Consider the following 26629-nt stretch of genomic DNA (forward strand, 5'->3'; position numbering starts at 1 on the left):
TGAATGGAAAAGTGTTGTACCTTTAAAGGTCAGAGCCTTGAGCATGGGCTATCCTGTATATTTCAGGCTGTAGGCAACATTCTTAACTTGTAGCAAAAGGAATAGTACACAAAGGTTAAAGCAAAAGAAACTGATCCAATATGGAGTCAGATTTGTTCTTCCCTATTACAATATGCATTTAAGTTTAGTCTACCCATCCTACTACTTAGTGTGACCTTGGACAATATATTCATTTCCTGTAGTTGCCATAAAAGTATCACAAACTAGGTGGCTTAAAACAACAGAGTCTTATTTTCTCACAGTTCTGGAGGCCAGAAGTAAGTCTAAATCAAGGTGTCAGCAGGATTGGTCCATCTTGGAGGTTTCTGAGGGAGAACCTGTTCCATGCATCCCTCAGCTTCAGGCAGTTCTTGGTAATCCTTGGTGTTGCTGATTTGTAGATGCATCACTCCAATCTCTGCCTCTGTCGTCACGTAGCATTCTCCCTGTGTGTCTTTTTCTCTGCATTTCCCTCTTATTATAAGAACAGTCATTGGATTAGGCCCATTCTAATCCAGTATGACCTCAGTTTAACTTGATTACAACTGCAAAGACCTTATTTCCAAATAAGGTCACATTTACAGATTGCAGGTGTTAAGACTTGAACATTACCTTTTTGGAGGACAAAGTTCTACCTATCAAGGTGAGTTGCCTAACCTCTCTGAATCCACTGTCCTGTTTGGTTAAACAGGGATGAAAATAAGGTCAAGGGGATTAAATGCTAAAATATGTGTCAGATGCTTAGCCGAGGCCCTGGCACATATTATACACTTAGTAAATGGTGGCTGGGAATATTGGTGAGTCGAGGTGATCAGCCAGAGAGGCCAGAGCCCTGGGTCTACCAGATGGCCTCGGATATTTCTAAGGCTTTGCAATAAATGAGCTGTCATTTACAGAGATGGAGGCTCAGGTGTTGTCACATGCACGTGGGGCTCAGAGAAATGTCACCAACAACAAAGGAAAAGGTTGAGGTTTCCCCAATTTTAATTGGGGAATGGGGCCCAGAAGGGAAGACCTGGAGCTCATTCCCATGTATTCCCAGAGGAATAACCAAGGTTCTCATGGAGAGAAAAAGGCATGGAATATGGATCAAAGAGGTCAGGGTTTGACTCTCCATCCCCCCATTTACTGGCTACATGCACTTGGGCTCGTAGCACCTCTGGGCCCCGGTTTCTTCCGTTCCTAGTCCCTCCCTCCCATACCTGTGATATTCTTGTCACTAATCTCATTATCTATATGCTATTATTACCCAATATATTGTTACTCTTATTACTTTAAACAAATGGTTCTTTTCCGGATCAATTAAGAATAAGAAAAGTAAAAGATTTTATTTATCTTCATTTGTTCCTTCTCTAATCCCCTCCCTTCCCTTATGTAGATCCAAGTTTCTGACCTATAACATTTTCCTTCTCCCTGAAGATCTTCTTTCAACATATTTTGTAGGGCAGGTCTGAAGTTCCTCAGTTTTTGTTTGAGAAAGTCTTATTTCTCCTTCATTTTGAAGGATAAGTTCACTAGATATAGAATTCCAGGTTGGTGGGGGTGGGAATGCAGAAAGGCAAAAACAGATTGGAGGCCATTACTGCAATAATCTACCTACTTAATCCACTAGTGGTCCATGCCTTGCTCATCATAGGATTTGGGGCTCTGCATTGTGGTTGCCCAGCCATTGGACATATGCCATCGTGGTGGCTGCCCATTATCTTTTGAATGGACTTCTTATTTTAGGGAAGGAAAGTTCCACTTTGTGAATCCTGCTTACCTCTGCAATGGAGAATCAGAATTCGATTTTCCTAGCTTCCCTTGCAGCTAGGACAAAGGACGTGACCTAGATAGCACCAATCAGATGCAACTAAAGGAGATTTGGCTCCAGAAGAGAGAAATTGTCCGCCTTGTTGCAACTTCTGTTCAGCATCTCCAATGCTAGTGCCTAGAAGCAGTGGGATTATGCCTGCAGCCTGTCCAATGGGGAGTTATGATCTTGGTTACTGGCTGCATCATGCCCTGTTCAATTCTCTGGCCATCCCAGGGATTGTGTAAGCTAATGAATATCCTTTAATACTTTCCTTTTATGTGTATATGACCTAGGGCTCATTTTGCTATTTGCAGCTAAGAATCCTAATTATGCACTTGTGTGTAACTTTCTCACCTCTAACAACTACCATTCCTGCTTATTTCAAAGATTTGTGTAAATATAATAATATATGCTAAAGCCATCTGAAAGGAGCTAGGTGCAATTAGCATGGGGGCTGCGTTTGTTTTATTTCCCACCGAATGCCCAGCACTTAGCAGTTAGTGCCTGAAATGTAGTAGGTCCTCAGTGAATATTGGTTGGAAAAATATGCTAAGATCATCACAGCTTACACTGGTAATCACCATCATCAACAACCCACTCCTTCTCCATACAGCAGGCCCCTTATGGTTCTGATTATGAGGATTGCATCCAGGTGTCTCTGAAGTCAGAAAATAAACTCCACAATTGCAGACCAGACTAGAAGATGGCGCTGTTTCCTGATGAGTAATCAAGTGGACCTGAGCAAGTCGGATCAGGTTCTGCCAGCAACAATTCATACATGGATAGAAGGAACGAAAACTTGTGCTGCTGCTATTTTGAGGCAAAGCTTCCAAAATTCCAGTTGACAGTCATAGAAATACTGTTTTATAATTATCTATTAAACACCAAGGCAAGGGTAGCATTTTAAATTGCATACTATAGACGTCTAGCAAGAGTTTGAATGTATCATGTGGAAGTCGGTATTTTGATGGACTAGAGCACAGTCTCCCACCACTGGCACTATTGACGTTTGGGAGGGATATTTCTTTGTTCTTGGGAGCTGTCCTGTGCATTATAGAATGTTTAGCAGCATCCCTGGTTTCTATCCACTAGATGCCAGCAGCACTGCCTTCCCCCAGTGCCAGTCATGACATCAAAAATGTCTCCGGACATTGCCAAATTTCCCCTGGGTGGGGATCACCCTGACTGAGAACTACTGGGCTAGAGCAACATTTCTCATGCTACCAAATCAGCATCTACTCACATGTATTGAGCCCTTGGTAGGCAGTGGGCACTTTGTTGGGTACTTTGATTCGAAGTTCACAGTAACACTATAAGATAGGAAAAATTATCTTCATTTTACAAGTGAAGAAATTGAAAGGAAACTTGTTTGAGCAGAATGACTGAAAAATGAATGAGTGGTCCAACAGCCATGGTGGGTTCAGATCACAACCAGCTCTTCTCACTCCCAGGCTGGAACTTTGACCCCTCCAGAACCCCAGGTTCATTGCTAATCAATCTCAATTACTCCGCAGACAAAGGAAGTGGACCTAGAGTGAGGACGCCTTGAGGATTCTGAGAACTGGCTCTGACAGATGAACTTCCCCAAAGCAAATCAGGAACTCCTGATCGTGTTTAAGCTGGTGGAGATAAAGATAGTTCTTTTCTGGAGACCAGCTCTGGGAGACTCGGAAGACTCAAAGATTAAAATGTCACCATGTTTCAGCCTGTTTCAGCTTCCACCGCACTGCTTTTATTTACCAATGCTCCCCTTTCTTCATTGGCTTGTGAGGGTTAGCATGCAGACGTGTTCATTTCTGTACCCACTGGTGCCTGGCATATAACAAGCACATGTTTGTTGAGTGAATGAGTGAATAACTGAAAGGGGGCAGGAGAGAGGATGAAGGGGTCGTGTGTTACATCTCTTTGATCCCTCTTAGAATCTCGCCTTCCCATCCTTTGTTTGGAAGACACTTGGCTAAGACAATGCCAGTCACCTTGGTGTTCCCAAGTGACCCTCAGTTCTGAGAAACAACAGGACAGAGTTTTAGTACTGGAAGAATACTTAGACATGATATCATCCATAGCCAGTCTGGTTCATCCCTATAATATTCCTGACATGCCCATTAAACCCATTCATTTATTCATTCTTTCTTTCACTTTGCTGGCCATCTGTTATGTGTTTATTTGTTCTGGATGTAAGGGAAGATGAAGATCTTGGCATTCATCCAATCTGTAGTAGTTAAATAATGGGCTTAACTGCTGAACCAAAGAAACGATGATAACTATGATCGTTAACTCCGATAGTATGTTTTCCTCTCTTAACGGTCCAGAGGTGGGCAGGCAGTCCAAGGCCAGCAGGGCATTCTGCTGTGTGAGGTTATCCAGGGACCTGGGCTCCTTCTATCTGATTTTCCTGTTCCTCCCTAGGGTGTGGTCCTCTCCTGCAGGGTGGAAGCTGGCTCAGAATATCATGTCCCTATTACAGCCTACAGAGGAAGGTACAGTCATTATACACATTGTTTCTCACATCCTATTGGCTGGAACTTAGTCACATGGTCACTCCTCCCTATAAAGGAAGCTGGGAAATGTAGTCTCTAGCCAGGTAGCCATGTGCTCAGCTAAAACTGGGTGTGTGCATGTTCTGTTTTTAAAAAGAAAGAAGGGACAAATCAATACCAAAGATCAAGTCCTAGTCTGCCATACAGCCCAACTCCTTCATTCTTCTGGTTTACAGATAAGGAAACTAGGTCCAGAGAGGGGAAGTAGCTTGTCTGAGGTTGCAAAACAAGGCAGTGACAGAACTTTTAAGACCTGTCTCCCGCCTCCTAGGTCATACACTTTCCATCTCAATACATGGTGCCTTTTAGTAAATTGTTATTATTACTCCTACTCCACTTGGCTTCTGCTTTCTGAGAGAAGGATTTATGCTCTCTGATATGGACTGTGTAGACTGAAAAAAAATGCACAGCCTAAAAGTTGAGAGTTATGTTTTATTCGGCGGAAAAAACTGAGCCCTTAAGCCTGGGACATAGCATCTCAGATAGCTCTGAAGGACTGCTCGGAAGAGGCAAGGGGGAGCCAGGATATACAGGGGTTTTTGCGACAAAGCCCAGGTAGTCGGAACATCACAAGATGACTGTTCATTAAAGAAAGCCAGACATCTCAAGTTAAGGAATTTAGTGCTTTTCTATGCATTATGGGAAGATGCAAGAGTCTGGGCTCATTGAAATCATTCCTTTGATATGCACTTCAGCTATCTGGGGCCAGTATTCTGTGTTTTCTCACCCTGAGTTTCCTCAGGGTGCACCGTTGGGAGAAGGGGGGTGCAGGGGGGAGTGGGTGGCTGCAATTTGAGGATTCCATGGTGGGTATTATGTTTTCCATCCTGAGCTCCCTCAGGGCTCACCAGCACCATCCAGGGTGGCTGAAGTGGCCGTAGTGTCTGATGGCTGCTACAGCCTTTGTTCACTGATATGGCAGGCAGCATTTTTAGTTCACAACGATTCTACAGATCAGTGGTTCTTAGTCCTTTTTTTTAGGGGAAGAGGTAGACTCATGGAACTTTTCAGGGAACTATGAAAGACTTTCACTCTCTCCCCATAAAAATACTCAAACATGCAGGCACACGCACACATAAGTACACACACACAAGTTCAGGTGCAGTCTGGAGTATTCCCTCCCATATGACCCTAAGAATCCCTGTCAACCCAGGTGGGAATACAACGTAACACGCTCCATGGATGCTGTACTTGGCAGCTACGCAGCCTTCTTCCTGACCCATCTGGGTTCACGTGACAGCTAGAATTCCCCGCAAACACTTAATTTGAGATCAGCGTGGAGCTACTATGCAAATTGTTTTAATATAAGAATGAGGAGCTCAGAATTGCTCGGCTACCAAGTTCTGAACGAGGGAAGTTTTATCATGCCAGGAAAGGAAGAAAGGCCATAATAGTAGCAACTGATGGATCCTTCTTTGGGGTAAGCAGGTACACCCACGCACTTACCCACAAAGACTCAACAATAAAAGGTAACTCTTGAAATTACCATTTCTTAAATCATTAGGGATAATTTGCTATCTGAGTGAGGTGATTTTCAACAATGAACTGGCTCTGCAAACCACTCCTTATCTTGGTGTGCCACAGAACAGCCTTTCTCATTTTTTCTTTGTAATATACAACACTGCCAAACAGAACATATTGAAAGAAAGTACAAGCAGACGGTATTTACTCTAAGTGAACCAGAATCAGGTTTTAAATAAAATAGGCTTAACAGAAACGATAACAAAATCTGATCTAGCAGACTCAAAATAATGGCTTGGCACAGAAGACAGCCTGCCCGGAGAATTACATGAGCCTCTCCTGTACGATTGTGTTACATAAAATTAAAGGTTACAGCCGCTGGAGTTTATAGTTCTAAATGCAAGTCTGGTGAATGCTTAATCATGTTCTCTGTGATAGGTCCAGCAGCCCCAAGAATCTACTCATGAAAACTGAAGTCAGAAAAAGCATCCCAGTTCTTATTTTCTGTGCCTCTATTTGGGATTTGAGATGTAACACAGAATCGTATACTCAATTTCGTGTCACATTCATAGGAGAAGACTTAGACCGCAACTTCCATGGTCTTTCCACAGTCAACCTCCTGGGAAAGGCAGATGCACTCAGGGCAGAGAAGCAGATGGCTTTTATTTTATTTATTTATTTTGCAGCTAGTCAGAAGACCACACAAAGCCTCATCAGTATGTGAGCCAGGCAAGAGGGCAAGACCTGTAGCTGGCTTCGCCTTGAACACAGCCGATACCAAGTTCAGCCATTCTCATTCAGGGGACTAGGTGACACTCCACATTGTGTAGGAGATAGAGGAGAAAGGTACTTACATCAAAATAATTCAGCCAGATTGTGCCAGGAGGACGTGACCGATTCCTGCAGCCATGAAGAGTCATGACGAGGGTTTCTGGAGGCTTCCAGTCTCAGCTGTCTGCTAGGGAGAGCAGAGCGGAAGATGGAGGGTACTACCTTGTCATCCATCCCCCCTTTCCATACCTGGAGACCTGCCTGGTTGAAAATGAGTCTTGGTTGGGGGGGGAGGTCAGATGAAATGTGTGACTCTGTCTCCTTGACAAAAGAAGCCCTCACCCAGACACCAGTAGGAGAATGGAGCTCTCATCTGTCTTCTTTTGGCAGTGGGCTTCTGACTACGAATGTCCACTGGAGTCTCCTCTGTCTCAGTCTTTCCCAACAACACCTGAAAAATCTTCTTCTGTAAAGAGTATTTTATGGGGTTGTAAGTAGTAAGAGTTAAGAACTGAGTGCTCTATGAGGAATGAAAACATAAACTTGTACTTAGCTTTTAAGCATATATTCCATGTATTAGTCTTAATTATGCATATGGAGTCACATCTCTCATAAATCTAGAGCTATATGTGTCACATAATCCTTGGAACAAATGATGACTTTATAGATGACGAGCGACAGAGGACAATCATAAAGCCTCTGCTCTGCCCCCAGGATACCTTGGGCAGCATCTTCTCATACGAGGCGGTGGGATGCATTTTTACTTACTGGTCTCCTTAGTGCTCCTAGCCCAGCGTCTGACACAAAATACAAGCTCAGGGCATGTTAACTAAAGCACTAAATGATAGTGAGGAAGCCATTTGCCAGAAGCAGTTTGGACATTATGTCTAACCAGATTTTTATCGGGTTCACTTCTTGTGTTGGCCACTAATAAACATAGCTTGATTGTTACCAATATACCAGGGGCTGTGCTACACACTTTCTCTACATGAACAAGTTTAATCCTCACACCTGCCCTCTGATGCAGGTACTCTATTTGCTGCTGTAGATCATCTCTGCGCCTCAAGCCCTTCCCCCACGTAGCTCCCAGAGCATCCCAGACTTCGGGTTTCCTCTTATATGCTGGTTACTGCCTCTACAGCTCCCCAGCCTGTTTTTATTAGAGGCCCGCCCTGGGGTTTGACATCTGGCATCTCCTTCTTCCTTGGCGTCTCCAAGATGATCTCCTCCAATCTCAGGGCCTGAAATGTCATTTATAAGCTCAGGATTCCCAAATTTACATTTCCAGTCTCACTTTCTCCACTAATCCCCAGACGTACCTGTCTAGAGGCCGGTAAGCAGCCACAGGAGACATGTCCCAAACAGGACTCCAGACCTCCCCACTTCCCCTCCCATCTCCTCCTGCCACTCACCTCCCCGCCCCACAAATGCACAGATCCTATCCTGCCCACAGTTTTCCCCAACTTGGTCAATGTCAACTTTTTCCTTCCGGTTGTTCAAGCCAAAACCTCCTAGTCATCCTTGTTGCACTGGCTGCCCCTCTGCCTGTAATGTTTTCACCCCAGGTATCCATGTGGCCAGCTCCCTCCCTGCCTTCTGGATTTTCCTCTGGTGTCCGCCCAGTGAGGCTTCCCTGACCATCCCGCTTAAAAGTCCAGACGCCTGATTGGTGGCGACGGAGTTGGGGTTCCTTTCATGTTTCCCAGCAAAACCTGCATTTCTACACACCTGAAACCATCCTCATTCATCATTTCGTCAGTGAATATTTGTAAGCATCATTTCTGTATCAGGTACTGAACAAGACCTTGGGGGCGCAAAGATCCCTGTATACAGACCTGGCTGCCCTTGAGGCTCATGGATAATAGGAGAGAGGGTAGAATGTGGAAGCAATGCCATGTGGTGTGGGTCCACGCATGCCTGTAGGGAGACAGCCTTGTTGCTGAGTAACTGTGGTGGTTGCATGGTGGTCCCCAATGAGATACATCCAAGTTCTAACCCCCACCAGGAACTGTGAATGTGATCTCATTTGGAAAAAGAGTCTTTGCCGGTGTTTTGGGATCTTGAGATGAAAGCATCCTGGATTATCTAGGTGGGTCCTAAATCCAATTTATAAGAGACAGAGGAGGAGGTGACACGGAGACAGAAGGCCATGTGAAGATAGCAGCAGGGATGGGGTTCTGCAGCCCTAAGGCAGGGAATGCCTGGAACCACCAGAAGCTGGAAGAGGCCTGTAACTGACCCTCCCTCAGAGCTTCTAGAGGGAACCCACCCTGCAGACACCTTCATTTTGGACTTCTGCCCTCCAGAACAGTAAGAAAATATATTTCTGCTGCTTTAAACCAAGTTTGTGATAACTTGTTACAGAGGCCATAGGAAACTATAATACAATAACTGTGGCATTAAGGACAAGCCATTTGACACTCTGAGACTCTTCTTCTCCATCTGCAAAATGGGGATCTTCCTAGCACCCCCTCATGTCACACAGTCACGTAGTGATGAACCATGAAACATGCCTCACAAAATCAGGTGTGAGTTAGTGCCCACAGATTTTTTTCAAAATGAAAATATTGCTCATTGTTTTTACTGATTATTAAAATAATACAAAATTTTAAAAAGAAAATAAAAATGATCTGAATTTCACAACTCCAGAAACAGCCACTATTCCCTACTTCCTTTCTTTCAGATCTGATATATATGTTTAATTTGTGGATCTAAATCTCCACCACTTTGCAACCATTCGGCCTTGGCTTAACCTCTCTGTGCTTTTGTCTCTATTAGTACAGGGGTGATAGTCACGTCCACCTGCCAGGTTTGTTGTGAGGATTAAAGGGGGTGATCCATGAAAAGTACTGGAAATAACAGGCCTGACACAATATCTATAAATGGGTAGAGGGTCAGGGAAGGGGTTGCCTGGAGGGCCACGCTTCCTGCAGAGTGCTGGCATGGAGCTGACACGCACAGAGTGCTCCACACAGCACGCTGCAGCTGCTATCCTGATCACCCCCGCACTCAGTCACTGCACTCCAGCGACCTGGAACAGCCGAGGCCCTTCTCACTTGGCCTCCGGACTTTGCTTGGTTGCCCCTCTCTTCTCCCACCTGGCTGATTCTTCCTTGCCCTTCTGGTCTCAGCTAATGTGCCATCGCCCTCCTGTCAGCTTCTTTGAGTGTGGTTCTGTAATAGGGAAGAACAAATCTGACTCCATATTGGATCTGTTTCTTTTACTTTAACTTTTATATTCTATTGCTTTTGTAGCCTCTGGCCTGGAATATACAGGATAGCCCACTCTCAAGGCCCTGAACTTTAGAGGTATAACACTTTTCCATTCATATAGAGATAAAAAGTTGCAGAACAGAGAATAACATTTGCCTTGTTGAAGGTTATAGGAACATCGTGACCTGACCTAGTGGACAATTGCAAGAACAACGAATTCTGACATCAAGAAGTTTCCAACAACCAAATACACTCTCTCCCCTTTTAGTATAAAAGAAGCCTGAATTCTAACTTGGGGAAGATGGTTTTTCAGGACACTAGTCCACCATCATCTCAGTCCTTGCCCCAACAGCTGTCTCTCTATCTATGGGCCTGTCGTGGGGTGAGTGGTATGAACTTGAACTCGGTAACCGTTCAGGGGCCTCCCCTCTGCCTTCACAGCCTGTGCTTATCCCCCTCCCCCTAATCAAAGTATGACCTGCTCTGTGAGTGTTGCCCTTGTCCTTCACCAGCCTTCTAAACTTCAGCTTCACGGAAGCAAACCCTGTCTTACTCATTGCTGGGTCTGCCTCCAGCACCCAGCCCAGGGCCTGGCCCACAGCAAGTGTTCAGAAAATGCTTGTTCAACAAAGGAGGAAGTGAAGGAACAAACACTCGTGACTCCTTTCTGGGGGACCTTGCGCCTGCCCTGACTCGCAGGGCTGGGACAGGTGCCTCCTGTGCTCCCGTAGCCTCCTGGGATTCCTTCCACACAGTACAAATCACAGTTAGAGACTTTGCATGCATGACTGTTCATTGAATATATGTATTTGTCAGCTCTTTCTGTGATAATGCTGTGGAACAACCACCTCCTCAGCAACCTCCCCACCCCCACCCCCAAATCTCACTGGCTTACAAGAACATATTTTTCTTGCTTGTGAGCTTGTAGCTCTGCTTCAGGATACATGTGGGGTTCAGGGGTAAAGGAGCTCTTCGGTCAGTAGTTAGTCGGTCCCGGCTACGAAGGGAGACCCCCGGACGCCCTATTGGCCTTATTTGTCCACTCGGACTGAGACCCGGGCAGTGGTGTGTCTGCCAGTTCTGCAACACACGCTCTTGTACACCTTGGGTCTCTCATTCTGGGAACAGAGGCTACCCAGGGCCAGATCTTCTTGTGGTGGATGGCAAGAGGACAAGAGAGCTGAAACATGCAACATCTTAAGGCTGTCACTCAGAACTGGCACTCTGTCACTTCCTCCCATAGACCACTGGCCAAAGTAAGTCCTATGGCATGCTCCACCTCAGTGGTCGGAAAGTAGGAAATGCCCCCTCATTCCAGTGAGCAGTATCAAGGACAGGGAGAGAAGGAAAAATTGTGAGCCAATAGTACAATTTACACCATAGCTAATTACTGAGGATAATAACTAACACCTGTGTTGTGCTTATTGTGTTCCAGACATCAACATCAATTCATTTATTCTGCATAACAACCCAAGGAGGGGGAAAAATACTGTTATTATCCCCATTTTGCAGATGAACAAACTGAGGCCAGTAGAGGTTAAGTAATTTACCCAAGTTAGCTTGCTAGAGAGTGGCAAAGTGGAATGAAATCTGGGAAGAACAGGGCCCAGCACTCATGCCTGTCACCATCCCTCCTCCTGCCTCTTGGTCTAGGGGCTGTACCTCCTTTATCTTGGTTCAGTACATTGCCTGGTGTAGACTGGCCACTCAGTCAATGCCTGTGGGCAGAATGAAAAGCAAGAAATAGTTATTGATCATTTGTTACATGCCAGGCCCTGTTACCTGCTTTTATAAATATTATCTGATATAATTCTCATAGCAACGCTGGGGAGTTAATATCAACCTCCCCATTTCACAGATGAGAACTGGAAGGGGGGGGGGGGGGACACATACAGCCTGTAAGTGGTAGAACCAGTTCTGTAAATGACGCTTGTCTGACCCCTGAGGCCTAGCAGTTTAGGCCAATCCTGAAACTTCAGCTGGATGGGGCTGGCTCCGTCTGCTCGACCCCTCCCCGTTGTCTCTCGGAGTTTTCTTGCTGTGTTAGAGAGAGAGACACTCCCTCCGTTCCCTCCTCCTCCACAGAAAAGAGACAAAGAGACAGAGACAGCTTGGGGGTGGGGGAGACAGGATAGGGAGATAAAAAGAACCATTGCTTTCCACCAAAGCACGGACGGTAACTTAAGGCGCCCAGCAGATGGCAGGATGTGGCCAAAGATTCCTGGCTACCAGGCGCTTGGGCGGGCAGGACTGCACCGCGCGGGTAACCTGCGCGTCCCTCAGGGAGGGCCCTCCGAGAGTCCGCGCTCGCCCCACGAGAGCTTTGGGGCACACCCATCGCATCCCTGTCATTAGCATCACCGTGCCCAGTCTGGCCTCCCCAGCTCCCGCCGCCAGGACCCCACCGACCCAGAGGCGAACCGCCCTTAGTTCAATTTCAGGGGACTCCCGAGGCCCACGCAGAGCCACTCCTAGGGAGAATGATTTGGGGCAAACCACGCCCCTTTGGGAACTCAGTTTCCACTGGAGAATGAAGGGGTTAGATTGAGTCCAAAAGGGTACAGACTCTACTTTCACTCATTAAACATTTAGAAAAACATTAAGAAGGAAGAGCGTGTGTTGCAGAACTGGCAGACACACCACTGCCCGGGTCTCAGTCCGAGTGGACAAATAAGGCCAATAGGGCGTCCGGGGGTCTCCCTTCGTAGCCGGGACCGACTAACTACTGACCGAAGAGCTCCTTTACCCCTGAACCTCTACCTGACTCTAAAATGGGCAACAATGCTTTTTCTAACTGTTGGGTTGTTGAGAGGGGACATGGGATTGTGTTTATAAAGCCCTTGACTGAGGCCCGGCACACAGTAGATGCTCACGACTCGCTTACTGCCTGGAGGGAGCGCCCCAACTCCTCCGGGCCGACGCTGCGCTCAGCTCCGGGGGGTGCAGCGGGGAGGCGGCGGCCCGCGCCCTCTCCTCCAGGCAGCCCCTAGGGCTGCGTTCGCCCGCTGTGCCCGCCGCGCCTTCTCCTCCAGGCCGCCCCTAGGGCTGCGCTCGCCCGCTCGCCCCCTCTGCGCAGCCCCCGCCCATTCCCTCCTTCCCCTCCTGCTCCTCCTCCTCTTCCCGCGCCGCCTCCGGTCTCCCGCGTGGAGCGCGCCTCGGCGGCCCCCGCGCCGCGAGCTCCAGCGTTCCAGGGCGGGCGCGGGCGAGGGGCGCGGCGTAAGAGCTAGCGTGGCCAGGGAGCGGCGTGCGAGGCGGGAGAGCGCCGCCACGGGGACGCCCGGGAGGAGGGGGCGCGGTTCCCGCCGCTGCGCGGCGCTCGGCCCCCTCCGGCTCGGCGCGCGGCTGCAGCCTGGGCTGGGCGCTCGCAGCACATTCCGCACCCGCACCCCGGCGGCCGGGCATGTAGTAGCGGCAGCTGCGGCAGCCGCCGCGGCGGAATATGGGCGGGAACCACTCCCACAAGCCCCCGGTGTTTGACGAGAATGAGGAAGGTAAGAGGGCGAGGGGCGCCTGCCCCGCGCCGCCCCCTCGGGCATCGGCCGGGCATCCCTCCTTCCAGCACCCTTGGCTGAGCGCCGGCTCTGTGCCCGGCCCGTGCCGGGCTAGGGGCTTCTACCGAGGCAACAACTCCTCGCGTCGGTGCCCCTCAGGGGCCGGGACGGTGCCGAGCGCGAGCCCGGGCGGGGGATTCCGAGAGGAGAGTGAACCCGAAGGCTTCACTTGGGGGAGCAGGAGGGATGAGTTGACTTCGGAGGCGAGTCTGGATGTTGCTTGGGCTCCGGGGAAGCCGAGGTCTCGTTTAGAGCCCGAGGCTGAAGGAGGCGTTGTGTGTGTGTGTGTGTGTGTGTGTGTGTGTGTGTGTGTGTGTGTGTGTGTGTGTGTGTGTGTACTACGCATTTGGTCTTGTGCACGGGCAGGTTCCATGCTGCCCCCCTCATTCGCCCAGGACAGCTTAGGGAAACTTTTCTTGATTAAACTCTGTGTCTGGGCGGAAGGCGTCCCGCTGTTGGCAGCCTCCCCGGTGGAGGAGTGGTGTAGGCGGTCCAAACCTCATCTAAACTCCAGAACTGGGTTCTTGTGGCTCAGATCGGTAGAGCTTCGTATTTGGAATAGCAGAACCCCTTTTCCAGCGCTGTGTGTCTGTGGGCAACTTCCTTAACCTCTCTGAAACCTTTGTTTCTTCACCTAGGAGAAGAGACTTATGATAACTGCTTACTACCTTAGGGGGTCGTTTGAAGCTAATAACCGCTGGTAATTCATGTGAGAAGTGCCTTGTAAATATAATCAGTTACAGAGCTCTGCACATTGTTGTTTATGTGTTAACTTTGCCTCTGAAAGCTCGGTTTCCTATTGCACTGGTTTCTCCAGTCTTCACTGTGCCCCCAAATGACAGCCAGGTCTACTGAGCATAGTCCTGGTTCCAGCCAGTGTTCTGGGGCTTTACATGTCCTCACTCAGGCCTCATGGCAACCGTATGAGGTGGGTACTTTTGTTGTTCCATTTTACAGTTGAAGAAAGAGTTGTGTCCTAGTCAGAGCTGGCTTTGAGGCTGGACAGTCTGCCCTGGAGGCAGTGCTTCTTGTGCCCAGGAATAGGCTTGTGGGCATCAGTCATGATCTCTAAATCTACCAAGGCTGTGGGTGGTAGTCACACGCTCACTCTGGCAGTCCCTCTGAAAAGAATACCTGAATACAGTCAATGTAATTGAGTCAGGCCCATTTGGTCCTTTCTTAAAGGAGTTCCTAGTCTAGTGGCACTGAGGACCATGCATGGTGATAAGGGCAGTGAGTGGGACCAGTGCAGGGGCTTGGAGACCCAAAGAAGGCTAAGCCCTTCCTGGTTGTTTAGTCTGGAGCACAGGTAGATAGGGAGCCAGGAGTGGACAGACAAGAGGTAGCCAGGTGGGTGGGGGAGGCTCTTGTGTATCCCAGGAAGCATTTGGACACCATGTAGCTGAACTCTTCCCCGGTCAAGTTCATAATGACCCTGAATTGCTCTATGAAAGTCAAAGTGATCTTGACACTTAAATCAGTATTTAAATATGTGCTCTGCTAGGGACACATCCTGCTTGGGGTGGATGTGGGGCAGGCCTGTCCCTTTGGGAGAACTTCTGTCCTGTGAGGTTACATTCAGAGGTGCTCAGACCCTATGAGAAGATACACTCATGGACCGATGGAGAGGATGACTTGGGCCAAAAACTTTCTGTTCTCAATCAGTCAAAGGTTTCCTGTCTATTTTGGGGAACGGACCTATATTAGTCTGCTCAGCCTGCTATAACAAGATACCCCAGATGTGGAACTCCCTGGTGGTCCAGTGGTTAGGACTCTGCACCCTCACTGCCGAGGGCCTGGGTTCGATCCCTGGTCAGGGAACTAAACTCCCATAAGCTGCGTGACATGGCCACAAAAAAAAAAAAAAAAAAAAAGAAAGCATTCACAAGATACTCCAGATGCTTAAACAAAAGAATTTGTTGTTGGTGGTGGCTTAAACAACAGAAATTTATTTTCTCACTGTTATGGAGGCTGGAAGTCCAAGATCAAGGTGCCTTCAGGGTTGGTTTCTGGTGAGGGCTCTCTCCCTGGCTTGCAGACAGCCTCCTTCTCCTTGGGTCCTCACATGACCTGTGTGCTCAAGGAGATAGAGAGAGATCTCTGGTGGCTCTTCCTCTTCTTATAAGAACGCCTGTCCCACAGGGTTAGGGCCTCACCCTTATGACCTCACTGAATGCTAATTATCGCCTTAAAAGCCTTCTCTCCAAACATAGTCATGTTGGAAGCTAGAGCTTCAGCATCTGAAGTTTGGAGGGGACACATTTCGGCCCATAACAGGATCCTTTGATGAAAGCCATGGACTCCTTTCCCAGAAGAAAGCACAAACTTATGCATCACTCCCAATTTTAGAGGTTCGTGGTACTAGCCTGGGTCAAAGGTCACGCTTTAGGTAATTTTTTAGTGTCTTTCTCTTTTATTTGCAGAGGAAATTTGCTTCCCTTATATCGACAACTGTCTCTATCCTTTATCCCAGAAAATATGCTTTAAATATCTATTGGCAAAATAGTTATATCTGGCATAGCCAACCTTTTGATTTTCCTGCTGTTGTTCCTCATTCCAAAAGTGGTCGGGCTCAAGGTCAGCTGCCTGGTTGAAATACAAGGTTAGGACTCTCCTCATTTTGCTGGCTTCCAGCTCAGTGAAACATTAACTTGTTTGATTTTGCCAGCATATGTCTCAATACCTGTGCAAGTAACACACTGTTATTTGCCACCAATTGATTCGCTTATTTCATAGGCATGTACTGGTCGTCTTTTCTGCACCCACCCCTGTGCTGGGCAGCAGGAATATGGAGAAGATGAAGGCAAAGTTCTAACCCTCAGGGAGCTGGCAGAGCAGATGAACAGCCAGGACAATGTAAGAGAGCTCAGGGGACTGTGGTATCCTACAGGAGGTGCCCTATCCCTGGGGCAGAGAGGAGGGGTCAGAGAAGACTTCCTCTTAGACTAAGTCTTGCAGAAATGATAGAAGTTCCCAGGAAGGAGAGGTTGGTAGTTAAGGGAAAGGTGTTTCAGAGGGAGGGAACAGAATGTGCAAAGACAGATGGTAAAGAATAAACATGGCTCTTTGGGGAGATTGTGGGGACTTTAGTACTCCTGCAATGTGGTGTGTGAGGCTGGAAGCTACAGGAGATGAACCCTGAGTGCTGGGCTGGCCTTAAAGGGCCCAGTGGCCATGTATTTGGAATTGACCTTATGGACATCTGTAGTCACGGAAGGATTTTAAGCAGGGCAGGGACATGGTCCGGTGATCGAACATGCTCTCCCAGACCACAGCTGCTGAGTGGTTGAAGATGCAGATACCTACGCAACCAGAACGAATCTGATCTGTAAGTAATTTAAAGCTAAACTATAGCTGAAAATTTGCCATTGTGTAATTGTACCATAACTGTCTACATTCTGATGGCAAACATTTAACTTGCATCCAGATAGTATTAAAAACTGTAACTTCGTGATGCATTGTGTGGACTCCTTTTCATGCCTAATTGGGAATCATTATCACAACTCAGCCAGGGAGGTCTCAGAATCTGCATTTTACTAGAGAGTTTACAGAGGACCTCCGGAAAACTGCCCAGGGTCCCGTGGCCTGTGTATGGATGAGCTGGGACTCATGAGTTAAACCCCCAGGCCTGTTTAACTCCAGAGTCTGGTACCTAACACTGTTTCCTGTACCACCCCTGAGGACCTACAGGAAAAGTCATCCCTCATAGATATGTAGGACCAACGCGGAACGAGACTAGCACACAGGTGAGGCTGTGATAGAGGTCTCCTTATGCAAACGTCTATAGGAAGATAGTAACAGTGCATCCTGACAGCACTTGATCATTTACAATAATCAGCTACCATCTTCAAAAAACATTTTGTTGAGCTGTCATATCATAATGCAAGTTCTGGGAATGAAAGCAAAATCATCTCCCTTTCCAAATTCGTGTCAAAATTGTTTTTAAGTTTTTTTTCCTTTACCGTCCTAATCTATGTCTAGACATTTTTACATAAGGGTACACTTGCCACACAAAATGATTTCTGCTTTTTCTCTTAGCATCATGTTTTAAGTAGTTTATGTTGCTATAATGTCTTCAAAATTAATATTTGAATGGGCTAGGATATTCCATCTGATGGAACTATTGTAACTTACTTAAATGTTTTCTTGTTGTTAGACATGCAGGCTGTTTTCAGTGTTTCATCTTTATAAGTAAGTTGCCTGAAAATTTTATACGTAAAGCATTTTTCTTCTTTTAAGTGAATTCCTTAAAATGAGGTGCAGTGAGTGAGATTATTGGATCGAAAGGATTGAATAACTTCTAGGACTCCAGAAACATGTTCTTAAATTATGTTTCCAAAAGGTTTTTTTTTTAATATCAATGTTGTATCAATTTATGGCCTGTACCCACATTTGAGGGTATCAGTTTCACAACCTTGTAAACAGCTCTGGGTATTCTCATTTTAGATTGTTAGGAGTTAAAGGGACATTTAAAAAGAAATGTAACTTCTATATTATTGTTGGGCCAGGTAATTTCACATGCAGCGTAGAACATGAAAGCATCTTCTTGGTTAACATAAATATACAACAAAAGTTGTTTAACTCTGGGCGCAGTCAGATAACAAAGGCAATTTAAAAAATCACTCCCTAAAGTTGCAATCATGCTTCACTTGGAGACAGTCTTTTGAACCTGGGGTGTCCTTGTCGTTGTGATTCACAAAGTGGCTGAAATCTCTTAATGGGGTAGGATTCACTTCCAACTTTGTCTCAACTTTTTTAGAACTTGTGGCAAGCTCACTTATGTTATACATCGCTTTTCATCCTTGTACCAGTTGTGGCTTGTGCAAAAAGTGGAAACCAAACATATTCTGAGAAAGTTTGGAATTGCTTTGAATGCACTTTGTTCTTTATATATAGAGTACGTACAGAAGTAGAGGCTGGAGAGAGGCCATGTAAGGGATGTGGGCTTATGGGCTTGGTGTCCATATGTGTATCAGGCATGTGTGTGTCTAATGCAGGAGTCTAGAATGTAAAGCTTAGATTTTAAGATCTACACCTCACTTGAAATTTCATTTTGATTTGTCTTGTACATGGGGGATTAAGAAAATTACCATACATCAGTCTGAGATGGTTAAGTAGAAATGAATTGTAGGATGCATTTATACCCTTCAATCCTCCTAGAAAATAAATATGGACTTCATAAGGATAAACCATGTATTAATCATCTCTATAAAGTCAGACATAAGTATACACACTAATGGATTTCATTGACTATAACGTACACACTTTCCCATGTTTTAACATTTCTGAAATTGGGATGTGCTTTATGATCACTGCTGGTCATGGTGGTACTTGTGATGTAATTTTATTGTTTGTACATGGTCACAGTTGTTCGTACTAACATGATATATGAAAGGTCTAAAGGAACTCTTTTAAGGGATGCGAAAGAATCACATCGTAGGTTAATTGGCAGCATTTCCTCCTTCTTGGTGGCACATAAAGTAATAGTGCATTTAATGTGGATGGCACCTGAAAGTAGATGGAATAGAGCATGCCAGCCTCCTTCAGCTGCAAGTGACAGAAAAGCAACATGAGTTCCTTTGAAGGGAATTAATTGGCTCTGGCCACTTCTCATCACTTCCATTCTGGTCCAAGCCAGCGTCACCTCTCTTGCTTAGGTTATTACAATAACTTCCTTAACTGGTCTGCTTACTTTTTCCCTTCCCCTCTTCTTGGCACCTCCATGCAGCAGCCAGAGTGATCCTGTTAACATGGGCATCATTTTTCGTGCATTGGTCTCTTCCTAAGGAGTTACAAGCTCCTTAAAGTAGGGATGTGGTGTGATTGATTCACTGCTGTGTCCCCAAGCCCTAAAACACCTGGAACATAATAGATGCTCAGTAAATTTTTGATGGACAAATCAATAAATGAATGAATGGAGGTGGAAGTCTCATCAGCTGTGGCTGGAACCAAGTTCCTGAATACTATCATGAGAAATCTTCCTCCTTGGATTCTCTCCTCTGTGTGGCTCCAAGCAGGCTCTCTCCTCATGAGGCCCTTACCACCCCCAGGCTCACAGCCTCACAACTCCAAGTGTGGAAAAGGGAGTATCTTTTTCACCATCGTTGCAGAGAACATTCCAGGGTTAGTTCCGATGGGTTCTCATGAGGTCTTGGGCCATTCTTGCACCAATGGCTGTGACCAGGGAGACTGAGGCTCTAACTGGCCGGGCTGGATCTCATGCCCACCCTTGGATTCAGGGGGTGGCATTGGTTCCCCTTGAGGCATTGGGACTAAGAAGATATGTGAAGAATATTCTCAAGGAATATTGGAGTATCAACAGAAGAAGAGAAGTGGACCCTGGGTCAGGCAGGTAAAAACAAACAGAAGCATCTACTCCAGTGACTATTATTTTTGTGTTCCTTGAAACATGGAACATTCCTTGTTTATTTTGTTGCATATCCACTTCTGCACTAGACTGTGACTTACTGAAGAGCAGCAATTCTTTCCTTTTCACCTTGGTGTCTGCAAGGCCTAGAATGGGGCCAGTGAAGGCCTATGGCAGCTCTTTGTTGAATGAGAGATGAAAGTAATAACTTATTGAGGGCCAATTTCTTATATTCTTCTGAGTTCAGAAGCTGTTGAGAAACAAACGAAGAAATTTCAGGTGTATTATTAATAAAGTTGGTTTGGAGAACCGACTTGGATTTGAGTCCAGAATGACCTTTCTATTCTTGTCCCTTAATTTCAAGCTTGAGACTTGCTTGGGCAGAGAATTGAGTCTGTAAGGTGGGCTCTGGGACCGTGGTTCCCAGTCACAGAGAAACCCAAGAAATTTCCAAAAAATGGCAACCTGTAATGATCAATGGATATCGGACTCATGTGTGTCATGATTTGGGCTATCACTTCTCTTCCCATGGAGAGAGAAGGCAGATCTTTCCCCTAGTGCTTTCTGGGTAAGACAAAAATCCCTCTTTTATGGGATAGCAAAAGGGTGGAGAGGGGAGATGGCTCTCACGATATGAGCTGGAGTGGACAGGGTGTTAGGCTGGCGACAGGATTTATGATGAGTCTTGAGGGAAGGGTTTAAATGCCTTGCGGGAAGAAGTATCACTATTTTAGAAGGATCAATCAGCATAAGCTAGCACTGAGCTTAGGCATTCTCCTGAGAGAATTGGTAGGAACAAAATATTCTTAGCAATACTCAGTTATCTAAAATCTGGTCTCTGAGCTATTACAGACAGAGATGGAAAAACTGTTCTACAAAGAGCAGTGAGAGTCCTGACACCGTAAAGGGATATTCTCCTGCAGACAACAATGGGGACAAACAGTTTAGGATACCAGGGGAGAATTGTGCACCAGAACTACCAAGAAGAGAAAATCAGGCTTATTAGCCAGAGCCAACCAAGGAAAAAGTGAAGACCAATATTGTTACTGATCCTCAATCTAACTCCTTTCAGCCCTTGGTTTTTCTGACCTTCTTGGAGTGTCCTTATTCACTGAGGAGTCTGGCCTCTGGTTCCTGTTTCCATCTGTGAAGTCAGTAATATAAATAGGCCCCATTCTCTCAATGTGGGGCTTTACCACTGTTCACCCATATCCCGTCCCTGTTTATTTCCATGCAAAGAATTGTCCTTCCTTGTCCAGTTGCAGTTCTGTGGGAACATGTGACTTGCTTTGGTCAATGTGAGCAGAGGCAATGTGTGTCACCTCTTGGAAAAAGTATTGACGAACTAGGTGTCACTTCGTATGTCTCTAGCTCTAGGCAACCATGATGTTCTGGATGGTGGAACTTACTTGAGCCTGGTTCCCAAAGTGAGTGCAATGTGGAACGGAGGCCACACTGACTACCAGCCCACCTGACCTGGGACATGGCATCAGTGAGACAGACACTTCTGCTTTTTGAAGGCACTGAGATTTGGGGCTGCTTGTTACTGTAGCATAACACAGCCTGTCCTGATTGGCACACTTACCAAAACCAGCTCTCCCTCAGGTAGAGAGCATTCACTATTTTACAGTTAATTATTATGTTAGCTGTATTGTTATTGTAGATATCCTTTATCATGTTATTTTCTTCTATCCTGATTTGCTGGGAGGTTTTATTATCAACGAGGGTTGAATTTAAGTAAATGCTTTTTCTCCATCTGTTGAGATAATATGTGGTTTTTCTCCTTTTTCTTTATCTGACTAGGTGAAGAATCAAATTTTTAGAGTATTCTTAAATAATAAATCAACCTTTCATTCTTGGCATAAAACCCACTTTCTCATGATGTGATATATTATTAGATTTGATTTGGTAATATTTTGTTTATAAATTTTTCATAAGAGGATATTATGAACAGTATGCCAATACATTTGAAATTTGGATAAAATAACTACTTTGGAAAATACAACTTAGCAAAAATAATACAAGGAGAATTTAAATATTAGAATAATTCTATATCTATTAAGGAATTGAACCTGTAGTAAAAATTTTCTTGTAAAGGGAAGTCTAGGCCCAGATGTCTTCATAGGTGAATTCTTCCAAATGTTAGAAATAATAATAATGATAATCTTCCGCAGACTCTTCCAGAGAAGAGCAAGAAAGGGCACACTTGTAAAAAAAATTTTATTGAAGTATAGTTGATTTACAATGTGTTAATTTCTGCTGTACGGCAAAGTGACTCAGTTATATATATTTATTCTTTTTCACATTCGTTTACATTATGGTTTATCACAGGATACTGAATATAGTTCCCTGTGCTCTACAGTAGGACCTTGTTGTTTATCCATTCTATATAAAATAGTTTGCAGCTGCTAAACCCAAACTCCCAGTACTTCCCTCCCCCACCCCCTTAATGTCTTTATTAGTTTTTTAAAAAATAAATTTATTTTAATTTTTGGCTGTGTTGTGTCTTTGTTGCTGCACGTGGGCTTTCTCTGGTTGTGGCGAGCAGGGGCTACTCTTTGTTGCGGTGCGCGGGTGTCTCATCGTGGTGACTTGTTGCGGAGCACGGGCTCTAGGCATACGGGCTTCGGTAGTTGTGGCTCACGGGCTCTAGAGTGCAGGCTCAGTAGTTGTGGTGCATGGGCTTAGTTGCTCCGCGGCATGTGGGATCTTCCCGGACCAGGGCTTGAACCCGTGTCCCATGCATTGGCAGGCGGATTCTTAACCACTGCGCCACCAGGGAAGCCCATCTTTATTAGTTTTTTGTATCAAGGTTATACTGGCCTCATTAAAATAATTTGGAAGTATACCATTTCTTGCAATTCTCTGTAAGAGTTTGTTTAGGATTGTTATTATTTCTAAGTTTCACATGTATTGGCCAAATGTTCATAATATATCTTCTTAATCTTTTCAGTGTTTGGAGGATCTGTAATGATATTTTCTTTTTTAATTCTGATTTTGGTAATTTGTGTTTTCTCCCTCCTTAATTTATTTTTTGATTGGTCTTGCTTGGGTTTATCAGTTTTTTAAATTTAAAAATACCCTTGGCTTTCTTAATTATTATTTGTTTGCTAATGATTTACTGGTTTATGTTCTCATTTTAATTTTCTCCTACATACATTTTGGTTTAACTTACTGTTCTTTTTCTAGATTTTTGAGATAGAATCTTTGATCATTGATTATATTTACTCACATATTCTGCTCATTATTTCTTCCTTCACTTGGAAGTTTCCATTGGAATGATCTTCATTTTGCCTGAAATAAAATAAAAGTCTCACTTTTTATTTGTCTGAAAATGTCTTCATTTAAACTTTGTTTATGAATTATTATTTTTCTGGATATCAAATCTGTATCGGCAGCTTTTTCCTTCAGCATTTTGAAGATATGATTCTATTGTCTTGTGGTTTTTATTGTTTCTGATTAAAAGACGATTGTCAGTACTATTTTTTGCTCCTTTTCAGCTGACATGTTTTGTCTTGCTGCTTTTAAGAATTTTATATTTTGCTATAAAATTTAAATCAGAAATTAAATCAGAAATTTAATTACGGTTTGCATAGGTCTGGCATTCTGGCCATTACCTCCTGCGGCTCTTGCTTCTTCAGTCTGTGCTTGAGTGGCATTGTTATTTTTGCGGGATTCTTATTTTGTCTTCTAATATCACTTCTGACATTTTCTTTCTCCTCACATTATCAAACTCAAATTGCACAGATATTAGGCCTTATCACTATGCCTCGTATGGCTCTGACAATATTTCCGTATTTTAAAAAATTCTTTTCTTTCTCTTTGTTTTTAGTCCGAATATTTTCTTCTACCCTATTTCTTTTGTAATCACTTCAGGTCTCTCTATCTGCCATGAAGTATAACTTTCAAGTTCTTAATATTCATTGTTGCACTTTTCAGTTCTAGAATCACCATTTGGTTCTCTTTTATGGCTTTCACCTCTGCTGGAATTCTCAAAACTTGCTTTTTAATTATTTAAACCTATCAATCACGTTTACTTAGAAGACATGTTCGATAACTCCATTATTTGGTAACCTTCTATTTTTATTATCAATTGTTTCCTTTTAGACATCTTTTGTTTTCTCATTTACCTGGTTGTTGTTTTCTTAATGACATGCTGGGCATTATTTAGGAAACATTATTTAGAGAAATAATTTGAAGCTTTGGATGATGTTACGTTTCCTTAGAAAGGTTTTCTTTTCGCTTTTTGTAGGCGTCTAAGCTGGAGCGCCAGGAATTGCTTTTGATCTCAGTCCTCACAGAGATTGAGATGATGAGACGTCCTGTGAGCACAGTTCTCACCCATTTCATACTCATTTCCGGAACAAAGCCCTTTGGCATCCTTACGGGAAGCGCAGAGTTTACCAAGCCTCTTCCTTTTTGGTAGACTCTGGTTTTTAGTATGTGTCCTGTCCCTAAAGCCTGCGAGGGCTTCCAAACCCTGTTTGACTTCTCAGCCTCCTGAAAGCTGTTTTCAGATTTGGCAGATACCTCTTGAGGAAGAGGGATCTCAGTGCTGGACCCATCTCTTTGGGCTTTTCTTTTTCATCGATATTCAACCTGCAGCTCCTCGCTCCTTTGATAGCTCTATGAGTCATTCAAATAGATTTTAAAATATATATTTTGTGCAGTTATCATTGTTCTTATTAGCAGGAAGGTTGACCAGAAACACTCCAGTCGACCAGAGGCAGAAGTCCTCTCCTCAGTGTTTATCTGTGCATAGTGCCTTCTATTTTAATAATAAGCTCTCCCTGGTACCCGTGTCACCTTAGGTCTACCACCCAACATGCCTCACTTTCACAACCATACTTCCCCCCAAAACAGTCTTCTCTTGGTGTCCTCACTTTCTCATGATAACTTGGTCCTTAACTCACTACATTGGCTTCATCATTTCAGTGAAATAGCTCTGAGTCGAGTCACCACGATCATTTGGTTCTTAAAACTAGCATATGATTTTAAGTCTTTTCTTTCTTGGAAATAAGAAAATGAGCTCATGCATAAACTCATAATCCAACTGAAGAGTAGAGCCTGTCCTGTACTTCTGAAGCTCCCTGGGCTTCTCCCTGACTCCATCCCCTTTCCCACACTTTCTCATTCCTAACCATACAGTGTTTAATTGTTATTGCTTTATGAAATTTATAAAAATGGTACCACGTTTTATGTGTTCTTCTGTACTTTGCAGTTTTTGCTCAAGATTGAGTTTCTAAGATTCACCCACGCTGTGTATAGCTGTATTCTCTTCATTTTCACCAGTGTATAATATGTTCCATCATGTGACTGCACTGTGAATTTTATCCTTCCTACTGACAGTGGACATTTGTACTCTTTCTAGTTTTTGACTATTATGAACAACGCTGCTATAAACAATTTTGTATATATCTCCTGGTGCACATACACAAGAGTTTCTCTAGAACATATACCATTAGGAAAATGGCTGGGTCATAGAATAGGTGTATGTTCAACTTTGTTAGATAATGGCAAATTGTTTTACAAAGTAGTTGTACCAGTTTACACTCTGATTAGCCATGTATAGACACTTCCATTGCTCTACATCAGCATTGTTTTAAAGAAATATGATGAAGTCACCAAATGCAAGCCACATTTGTAATTTAAAAATTTCTACTAGTGACATTATAAAGGTAAAAAGGATTAGGTGAACTTAATAATATACTTTATTTACCCTAACATAACTAAAATATTTTAATTTCAATGTCAAAATTATTGAGATATTTTACATCCTTTTATTCATACTAAATCTTTGAAATTGGGTATGTATTTTACAGTAACAACATGTCTCAATTTGGACTAGCTACATTTAAAGTGCTCAAAAGCCACATGTGGCTCGTGGCTACCCTGTAGGACCACACACCTTTCCTTCCTTGCCAATATTTAGTGTTATGGACTTTTTCATATTTGCCAATCGAATGAGCATAAAATGATATCTTATTGTTGTTTTAAATTGCATTTCCTCACTAACAGGTTGAGGTTTCTTTATATATTTCGTTCCCAGTTTTGTGAAGTGTCTGTTCATAGCTTTGTTAATTTTTCTTCTAGAAGTCTGCCTTTTTGGATTGATTTGTTCTTTACATATTCTAGATAACTCTTCTTTGTCAGTTATATGTGTTGCAAATATTGTCTCCTATTTTTTGATTTCCCTTTTTAAGTCCTTTATGATGTTCATTGGCTGTTCCTTCTCCATCTTCTTTGCAAGTTCAGCCTCCTCCCCCTTGCAGTAAATCTTGGAATTCCTCAATACTGAGCCCTTGTACCTCTTCCTTAGCTCTCTGTACCGTCTCTCCAGGTGATCTTGCCAACCCCTACATGTTCAGTCACTCTGTACCAGTCTGAGTGCAGTCAGGAGACCAAAGCAATGTCAAAAAGGGAAAATGTAGTACAAAGGACTGTCATTCTAGTCAAAAGGTTAACTTCGAAAAGGAGTCAGGACTCTAGGAGATCCACAAGTAGCAATTTCAGGAAAACAGCTGCTCCCGCTAGGGCTGAGGGTGAGTTAACAAGGAAAGAACTCAGAAACCTAGAAGAGGGCTTCCCTCTCCATCTAGGCTGTTTCAGATCTCATTGGGAGGGCCTGGTTGTCAGAGGAACAGGCATCCTACTGGGTGGCACAGAAGCTTGCCGGAGGATGCTGGCTGCAGCTTGTGCAGGAGGGCTGCTGAGATAAGGGCTACCAGGTCCCCTGCACCCCAGCCTACTGCAGCATGTGGAAAGCAGCACACTGGAAGAAAAAGGGACGTCCCTTCCTCCCACTCTGGACAGGCAGCGTCTCTCTTGCGCCCTCTATTGGCCATGCCGAACATGAAGCCAGCTGGAAATAAATGTCCACAGGGTCCTGTCC

The 26629-nt window shown here is 44.6% G+C and overlaps 1 protein-coding gene across 3 annotated transcripts in view; it reads left to right on the forward strand.

Annotated features, from left to right (window-relative positions):
- The first annotated feature begins 12963 nt into the window (after window positions 1-12963).
- The window catches only part of STK32B (serine/threonine kinase 32B), a 342448-nt gene continuing 328782 nt past the window's right edge, over window positions 12964-26629 (forward strand). For 2 of the 3 annotated variants that reach the window (XM_082462561.1, XM_082462563.1), the window contains exon 1: window positions 12964-13310. In XM_082462561.1, coding sequence (XP_082318687.1) covers window positions 13259-13310 — 52 coding nt within the window. In that variant the 5' untranslated portion in view covers window positions 12964-13258. Of the gene's footprint in view, window positions 13311-14661; window positions 16699-26629 lie in introns of those variants that run through there. The other variant, XM_082462562.1, reaches the window with a different exon arrangement.

Source organism: Balaenoptera physalus, assembly GCF_965194825.1.
Source record: "Balaenoptera physalus genome assembly, chromosome: 5".
Lineage (NCBI taxonomy): Eukaryota > Metazoa > Chordata > Mammalia > Artiodactyla > Balaenopteridae > Balaenoptera > Balaenoptera physalus.